Source organism: Empidonax traillii, unplaced genomic scaffold, assembly GCF_003031625.1.
Source record: "Empidonax traillii isolate 1590-97213 ecotype Southwest subspecies unplaced genomic scaffold, ASM303162v1 scaffold725:size316836, whole genome shotgun sequence".
Lineage (NCBI taxonomy): Eukaryota > Metazoa > Chordata > Aves > Passeriformes > Tyrannidae > Empidonax > Empidonax traillii.
In genome coordinates this window covers 298,724-308,318 of record NW_020955918.1, presented here as the reverse complement: position 1 = coordinate 308,318, position 9,595 = coordinate 298,724, and the positions used below count along the sequence as shown (strand labels likewise).

The 9,595-nt window shown below is 38.4% G+C and overlaps 1 protein-coding gene across 1 annotated transcript in view; it reads left to right on the top strand.

Moving 5' to 3' along the window:
- Positions 1 to 9,595, top strand: part of LOC114066035 (sodium/hydrogen exchanger 4-like) — a gene marked incomplete at its 5' end in the record, with an annotated part of 32,440 nt that overhangs the window by 8,435 nt on the left and 14,410 nt on the right. Inside the window, 4 exons of the mRNA XM_027900419.1 lie at positions 1,386 to 1,603; positions 5,093 to 5,295; positions 6,426 to 6,512; positions 7,767 to 7,837. Coding sequence (XP_027756220.1) covers positions 1,386 to 1,603; positions 5,093 to 5,295; positions 6,426 to 6,512; positions 7,767 to 7,837 — 579 coding nt within the window. The remainder of the gene's footprint in view (positions 1 to 1,385; positions 1,604 to 5,092; positions 5,296 to 6,425; positions 6,513 to 7,766; positions 7,838 to 9,595) is intronic.

Genomic DNA, 9,595 nt, shown 5'->3' with positions numbered 1-9,595 from the left:
TTAGGTGACTGGCAACTTTAGTTGAGCAGGGTGAGACCTGGTATTCAGGTGGTGCAAATACCTTATGTACCCTTTCCTACCTGCACTGCCCAAAATGCTGCTTGCCTGCCTATCCATTGCAGTAGACTACATAGCTCTTTATTCCTTTAATTCTTATTTTCATTAGAGTTCTGAAATTATTAGTAATATAAGAATGTTAATATAATTGAGATTTATTATTCTTACTGCCTCATTAAGGAAATTATTGCTTGTTTTAGAGATAGGAGCTTATTGTCACCCTTCTGAATTATTGAGGATTCATTCATCTTTCACTTGGATCCTGAGAGTCTATTATGTATGTGTATCTGAAAGTCAACAGTATTAATCATTAATGCCTAATGCCTTGTGTTGGAGTGTCCTTGGACATGCTAAATGACTCAGCCTCACCATGATACCCTTGAGATTTCTTCAGTGGAAATTAAATGAGCAGAAACTAGAGGAAGATTATTTAATGAGCAGTTAGCATTCTCAGAAGTTTGAAAAAATATAATCACAAGAAGCCTCCAAAGACTAAAATCATATCAGTAGAAACTAAATCGTGATGGAGTATGTTACTAACATAGTACTCAATCTATTTATTGCCTATGACTACGCAAAAGGTAGGGGAGAAGAGGGAATCCCCTTCAGTAGGACTGCTCAAAGACTGCTGCTCCATGTGATTGCCATCAGTGTCTGTGCTGGGTGGCTGCTGATACTTCTGAAGCAGGCTCTAGGTTTCATTAACAGTGAAATGGAAAATATCTCTTTACTTCCTTAGGCACCTTCCCCACACCCCCTAGATAACTAAAAGGGGAAGGACATCTCTGTTGGATAACTGAATTTCCACCTGCTGTACAGAAGTGGATTACTGGGGGTGGAGAGTCCTGAAGGTTGATCTTGCACTGCTGATCTGCCAGCCAGTTGTCAGGGAGCCACTGGGAGCTTTGGCCCTGGCATGGCACTACCACCTCAGAGGGGAAGATCACTAAGAGGCAGGTTATGTCTCTCTAACTGGTACAAAACCAACCTGCCCTTTGTTTGAGACAAATATTTGGTGCTTGGTGACTCTGGGTTAGGCATTCAAGATAAAAGGGACTTTGTACTGGAACGTGATAGCCTCACTTCCTCATCAGGAAGGCTGACTGGTTTGCTTCCATTATTCTGTATGTAAAACAGATTTGTAAAGCTGAATGAAGATGCTTTTCTATCTAATGAAATAGCTAATGTAACTGAAGAAATAAAATGCTTCTTAATATTAGGAAGGTCAGAATCTGGTGATGGAGAGTGCAGGTAATGATGGTTGAGGTTGTTCTTAACTGAAAAGAAAAACAGGTTGAGGCTGATCTCTGATGCTTTTCTTGATACAGGATGACAGCATGTGCAGTGACAATGAAAAAGTATGTGGAGGAGAATGTTTCCCAGAATTCTTATACCACAATAAAATATTTCATGAAGATGCTAAGCAGCATCAGTGAGACCCTGATTTTTGTGTTCATGGGAGTTTCTACAGTGGGAAAAAACCACGAGTGGAACTGGGCCTTCATTTGCTTCACTCTGCTCTTCTGCCTCATTTGGCGGACACTGAGTAAGTCAGCTTTTTCAGAAAACCTTCTCCACACCTCAGAGAGAAAACTTTTGGTGCAAAGGTATGCTAGAAAAGTCTGTGTAGACTGGCACAACTGGTTTATCTTGCTGACAAGCAAGTTTCACAAATCTACACATGAAGAAAAAGGGAGGAAAAGCCCCAGAAAAATGTGAATGCCAGTGTCCAAACACAGACTTCATGGTTAGGTGAGAATGGAATATTTTAAGCAAAACAAAATATTATCGTGATTAGGCTTATAGAGATGCTTATATCTTAGTTAGCCTTTGGTAAGTGGGCCTCCTAATGATTTCATCACACACTGTCATTAACTAATTAGTTAATGTATATCATCACACTTCTAGTGCTATAACACTACAAGTCCTGGGCCACTAGTGATGGAGACATAGAAAAAGAGGAAAGGTGAAAATTAGCACTGATAGATAACTGAACAGGGACTTATACCACATGTAGGTCAACCACACTATACTACTGCTCCTCATAAGTCAACTCTGAAGTTTTAAACTGCTAGAAAATAGTGCCTGTATGAAATTACTGCATTTTACACATGGTATCTCCCACTCCTGCAAAGGTGTCCTAGTCCCTGATCTGTGAGACTGGAATTCCTGCAGCACGGGCAGGACAGTTTATAGATAATTTCACATGAGTTGTGCGACACAGGTGCTCATCTTCTCCTAATGTCCAGGATGGGTTGAAAGCTATGTTGAAAAAGGAGAAGCAATAGGAAGGCTGATGGTTGGTGTTCTGGAGATGGTAGCAGTCCTGGTACACCTCTACCAAGAGCTGCTCTTGAGCCTGTGAGTGAATTTACTGCAACTGTGGAAGCAGAGAGGCAACACATTGCCATCTTCTCCCTCATCTACAAGTACTGTTCTGCCAAGCTTTCTAGATGACATAAGAAAAGAAGGAATGACCTACTGGGTCAGACCAACCATCTACTGATGTCTTCAATGGATCCTGCAGGAGATGATGATTAGGAGATGTTTACAAGACTTGCCATTTTCTGAGCTTTGTTCATCTCCTACTTCTCCAGGATCCTAGAGACTCTGTGATAGAGGTGTGAGAGGGTACGCTCCCTGCCCGTGCTACACAGAGGTCTCTTTTTGATTGGTAGCCTATGAGATTATGACTTCCATTTTTTATAGCCTTAATACTCTATTCTCACAGAATTTCACAGAATATTCAAAGTTAGAAGAGGCCCACCAGGATCATCCAGTCCAACTCTTATGTGGATGGCCCATGCAGGGATTGAACCCACAACCTTGGTGCTATTAGCACCATGCTCGAACCAATTTAGCTAATCTGATTGGCTGCACCAGGTTAAGTTACAACTGCTGCAACAGAAAGTAAACACATTTACTCCTGGAGAGGTGATGAATTATGGAACACACCCTACTCAGCCACTGTTATTTGCCACTAGTTAAAAATATGAGTGAACAATGTTTTTGAAATTAAAGATATTTTGGAAGTATAACACATGACAGGGCCAAAAACACAATTAGGTAGGCGACCTTATTTCTGACATTTTTTAACTTCTGAGTGCCTGAATTTTCCACCTTAAGAGCATTCTTTTTGAATTTCAGTATTTAATTTTTTTTCAGAGTAGTTTATAATTTTAAAGAAAATGAGAAATCCAGCCTCGGAGGAGATATTCTGAGAACTGAAATTAGGCTAACTACCTTGGCTAAGTTAGTAGGTTGGTTCCCCCATGGTTCATTTGTAATCAAAGGAGTACCCTCTAGAGCATCCAGTGGGGCAGGAATCTACACTGATCACCTGCCACCACCTCCTTCAGCCATCTGCCCCATCTGTATTCCCTTTACAGTCGGAGCTAGTGGCTAATGGCATCCATTGGGGAGATGAGGTCAGGTTTTTTTTTAAAGTCTTCCTTAATGACCTGGATGAAGGAACAGAGTGCACACCAAGTGACTTTGTGGCTGACAGAAAACTGCAGGAAGTAGTCAATATTCTGGATGGCATCCATTCAAAGTGCCCTTTCCAGCCTACAGCACTCTGATTCAAACATCTGGGACCAGATATATCAAACATCTGAGATTAAGGTGCTGTTTCTTAAATCTCTCAGGTGGTTTATCCCTCAGTCAAAAAGAATGTCAGAGCAGGAAGAAGATGATCATTTGAACCTCAAAGCCCATACACATTTCAAGACCTTTGATTTTTAAGTTTGGGAGCCCTGGAGAAAGATATTTAACAGCGGGAAAAGAGAAAAGAGGAAACCTGTGCAGGTTCAAGTATGTCCCTCTGAACAACTCTATTATATATGGGGAAGACATAAATACTCAACAGTTAGAGATATGATTCTTGTGAGTTGACAGCAAAAAGAAAGTAAATACATATTTTCTTGCTATTTCTGCACCAAGCATGGCCTCTAAGTTTTTCAAGGCTTGCTTTCCGAGTCCATTTTGAAATATCATTCCAATCAAGACAGAAACAGTGTTTTCCTGATATAAAAGGTATTTTCCTGCCACATGTCCATCCTTCTTTCAGACACCAAGGGGAGTGCTAGAGCTTTCTAGAGGAAGGCCAAAATATTTTCTGCTAAACTTGTACGTTAAAATGATTACATAATTTTTTCTGAAGCTTGAATAAAGAGAGCTGGCCTGAGAGTGATATCTCACATATGCAGTTTCAGTCTGAGTTCCTGATGTCTAGCATAGTTATAAATAGCCAAAAAAGATCTTGCATAAAGTGGTATCTAGCAAGCTACATAACAGGATACTGCTGCTGTCTTTACCGCTAATAATCTGAGTTTATCAGTGACAGCTGTGTAAAATAACACCAGCAATTACCAGCACTTGTCAGCTTTTACGTTAGTAATTTACCAGTTTCCACACAAAACATAGGATACACGTTTTTTTTGGAAGACAATGAAGACTGAGAGTAAATCAAGCAGATTGCTGGAAGTACTCTATAAAGAAAAGTTGCAATCCTTACACTGTCTTACTGGTTTCCATTTTTATTACACAGAGTCCTAGAAACACAATAAGCCAGAGGACTAAAAATTAAAATGCTATTACTCTTTGCCTTTTAGTGAACCTGTCCACAGGACTTGTTGGTAAAGCACTGTTGAAACACTTTGGACAGACACTGTGCAGAAAGCAGGAAATACTGCAAGGGAAGGTGCAGGAAAAACTCTCATCCAGTCATTTTTCTTTTCTCCAGAACACTTTGGAAAAAACTATGCAACATACATATAGAAAATAAATCTTTCTACCTAATGTCACTACTAAACTGTGTAAATGAATTTAAATCCTGAAGCAGTTATGAATCACTATCTTTTAAATGAGGTTATTTCACATAAACCAGATCCAGCAGTTTGTCAGAGAAACCACAAAAAGTCCAAACTGAAAAAAATGGGCTGCCAACAATTCCCTGAGCCAAGACATTTTGCCTTTAATATTTTCATTTTCTCCTTGATCAATAATAATAGTTGTGGGGGTTTTCCCTTCCTAGGTGTATTTGCTCTCTTCTACATCAGTAACAAGTTCCGAACATATCCCTTTACTGTCAAAGACCAGCTCATTATTTCCTACAGTGGCCTTCGAGGAGCCAGCAGCTTCTCTCTTGCATTCTTGCTTCCAGTGAATCTCTTCCCCAGAAGAAACCTCTTCATCACTGCTACTCTTGTAGTTATATATTTCACTGTGTTTATCCAAGTAAGTATATTTCTTAATGGATTGCTTTCATGTAATAGAGGTGTCTGAAAGCCTCATAGTGAAAATTGCATTGAATTTACTCAGACTAGGACAAACTATTGCATTTTTTGGCCAGATTTAGCACTTCAATGTGTAATTACCCTTTCAGTAAATTTTAGGTATTACAGAAAGCCTGTATTGAAAAAATGTATCTTCTAAAATATTCAGAGGAAAGGGCACTGTGTGTTCAAAGTTATGTTCACTCCATATGCATTTCCTGATGCTTCCAATGTAAGAAGTATTTTAACTTCACACCAAATCATTCTTTACTAGTGATGTATCCCAAAGTGACCAGAGGGATTTTGAATTTTATATTTTGCATATATTTTTTTCTTTTATCTCCATCCATCTTGTAGATCAAATAAGAATATTTTGAAATCCTTTGCAAAAGAATATTAAGGAAAAATAAAGTGAATAATTCATATTTGCAAGTATAGGTGTGTACTTTAGATATTTGGGTTATTCCACCTGGCTTACACTGCTGTACCTGGAAGAACTGAATTTTCTAGAGGTCTTGCATCCCATGTTCTGTATTTTCCAATACCAAGATCTCAGATACTATAGGGTGCCAATGGGGCACTATGCACGTGTGATAGGTAAAGCACTTAGACTTCACCAGAATGTTTTGGTGGAAAAAAATAAATCCATTCTATTTCCCCTTTTAAAATGCTATTCTGCATCAGTACAGTAAAGAATTGGGAACAACTGAAAACTGTTTCTAAGTGAACCCCCCCCCCCCAGGATATTAATTCTAAAAATGTTAAAATAAACAACTTCAATATTGCAAGACCTTGCAAAGATAATGTTTTCTTTCAAATGAGTCCTATTTTGAAAAAAATTGGCAATGAGTCAGTTACTTTACATATTTAGAATATGCCAACAAATATAATCTTGCTTAAAAAAAACCCTGGTGTACAATTTTTTTTTAAGTTTTTGATTTTAATTCTCTTCTGTAGCTCTCCATGCAAATAATACTTCATTTGTGTATCTCAGACACAGCTTTCCTAATTTATTAATATTAAACAATTTTGCTTTCTTTCTCTTTTTTCCTGAAAGATAATTAATAATTCAACTCATTGTTCCAAATGCAGGGAATCACAATTGGACCATTGGTCAGATACCTGGATGTCAAAAAGACAAACAAAAAGGAATCTATCAATGAAGAAATACACGTGAGAGTAAGTTTTTTATATCAGTAGCTGGTATCCCAAAAAGAAGAGAAAGGGTGGATAGAGGGAGGCACCTGGAAGCACTGGCATTCAGTGGATTTGGACACTCAATGCTTTTAAGAATATATGGAAGAAGTACTAGACATAATTTTCTGGAATATGATATCTCATTTATATTCATAGTGACTATCATATTAAAAGATCAAGTCACAAATGTCATGGTGTAGCAAGTCCCTTACTTCTTGGTACTGGTGACCATGGGAGGACAGAAACAGAAAGGTAATGTTTACAAGATGAACTCACCATCCTTCCTAGCCAGATTTGTCAGATATATTTGTTGCCATCTTTTGACTGTTCCTAGACAGACTGACACCTCCAAAGTCTTTAATCAAGTTTTATTGAACTAAAATGAGTTGAACCATTGGACTTCAAATTTAGTTTCCAGTTATTCTGAGTCATGATCTTTTCCCTCTCAAACATTTACTTTAGTTCTCAAATTACCATAATAACAAATAACAGAAAGCTGCTCAAACTGACTTGACAATGTTATAGAAAAGGTATATACATTCTTTCATTTTCACATTAGGGAATAAATTTGAAATTAATGGAAACACTGCCTTAAAATGAAGCATATGCAGAGACATTAGCAAAATTGGAGCATTTCAACTGATTTGAATTTAATTGTTACTATTTCAACCTTTACATTTAACCTTGAAAAGAATTTACATTTAAAAGCACCACTTACAACAAACTGTCTGTAAGAACTGGCCTTTTTCTATCTGTCTCTGTAATGCTACTAATACACAAAAAATTACTGAAAAACATTGTAGTTAGAAGTGATAAACTTTCCAGCCTCATAACAATCTCAAAAATCCTCAGAGAACTTGTCAGTCAAGGCAAAGGTTTTGGGTACCTGGTACTGTGTCCCTCTCAGAGAGAACACACATGCAGAAGGGAAGCTTGGTGGACAGAACCAAGAATTTAGTTTTTGGGCTCAGCAAGCAAAAAGGAGCAGGAGATTTGTTGCCTCCATCAAAATATTGCCACTGTAGCCGAACATAGGAGCTGACACAGTGGGATCTTTGCCTTGATATTTAGAGAAATGTAGTTGCTTTCAGAAATAACTCAGACGCTGCAATAAAAAACCAAAACCAAACAAACAAAAAAAAAACAACAACAAAAAAACCTCAAAATTCTGTCATCAAGTGTATATTTGTTTTTTCATAGTGGCCACTTAAAATTTTTCCATGTTTTTTTCTCTAGTTGATGGATCACTTGAAGGCTGGTATTGAAGACATATGTGGACATTGGAGTCATTATCAGCTGAGAGATAAGTAAGTACCTCTTATTGCACCCTAATATAATAAAATAACCTATCTATCATGTAAAATACAATAGGTAAATAGAACAGGAAATCAAAATGCTGGGGACATGTGCAATATCTCTTTTTAAAAATTGAACTCCTGAGTAACCCTTGCCTTTTAGGAGCGCAGTGCTCATATTGTGCCCTTTACCCTAAGGTGCCCTTAAGAGAACTCTGTGATCATGTTGACCACCACCAAAAAGTGTGAAGGGAAGTAGGGGACAGACTAATCTTCCTTTCCCTCAAACATCTTATTATGATTCTTTGGGCTAAAAATTACCCCTAGTTATTCTAGCTATGCCTAGATTTCTGTGCTCTAATCCTGTCTGACCTTTCAGCATTGGACCCCAGTGATCCAGCCGGGGTTTCTGCTGTGACATGCGGCAACTCCTTTCCTGACTGGGTTTCTCCCCATGGAAATCAGGAATTAAGAGTGGGAAGAAGATGGCTGTTATGATTCCAGTTCTTGTCCTAGTGGAGAATAATGATGTAATGTACTAGGGCACATCCGGAAGCTAAAATGTCTTCTTGGCTCTGACAGTACAGAAATAGCTTTAGGACACCCATCTGCTGGGACCACACCACTGTCTGTACAGACAATCATCTGAACAATTCCCCATTGGAGCAGTCTTTTCACTGATATAGCTGCATTGATACATATGTTCGAGTAAATGCTATCCCTTTGTCTCACATCTACCTGATAGCTCTGAAAAGAGAATTTTGCACATATTAGCCATAAATGTAGTGTTTTGCTTTAGGGACAGATTCCAAAAACACACTGTGTCTGAAGACACTTAATGTAAGAAGATTGTATTAGAGGTATTCCCTAAACTTTTCTATGCAGCTTTAAAGATGTGTATCAGAATTAATTCCCTCAGCGATGACAATCCAGGAGATTTTCTGTTACACAGAAAAACATAAAGAAATCTAATCCCAGTGGAAACGTTTGTGTACCTACCTCTGCTATTAAAGAATAAAAAAATAGCCTTTGTTAAGAAAAAAAGATACAATTTCTGTATTGCTTTTCCTAGCATTGTAGAGCACATTACCTTGCTGTGATAAACTATTCCTTTGAAAGAAACAGAACAGTTGCTCTGCTAAAGATTCACTGTTGTTCTGCTAAATGTCTGCCTGAAAGCACATACCTGTTCCAAGGCACACGCACGCATTCACATTCAAATTATGCCACACGTTAGTGATATTTTACAATCTGCAGCATGCAAGCACATAGTATTTTGGGGTCCATTCAATGTCTCTGTTATTCAGAATACAAAGAAATGTATTTTCTTTGCTCTAATTGTCAGGATTCAAAATTATCAGCAACATAATGGGCCCAAACTACTGTAACTGCTGGGCCATTTAGAGCCTCATTGGTGGCTGGCTGAATAGACCAGGATTACTGTAAGAGCAGCTGCTGCTGTTATGCCCTGCTATAATACAACATTAGTACAAAAGCGTGGAGACTGGCCATATTCTTTTCTGACAAATGTGGTGGTGTTATATTCAAACACACACACAGCCCTCTTTTTTGCTCTGATTGCAGCTTGTTTCTTTCTTTTGTCTCGTGGGCTCTGAAATCTCTGTGGACCAGTAGACTATGCCAAATGTCCCCCTAAAGGTCTCTGCTCACTAGGCCTCCAGGAGCCTCCACAGGTGCCTCTAATTTGGATTTAGTTTGCACCATCAAATTACATGTATGTGCATTTGAATGAAGATCAGCTTGTACTGC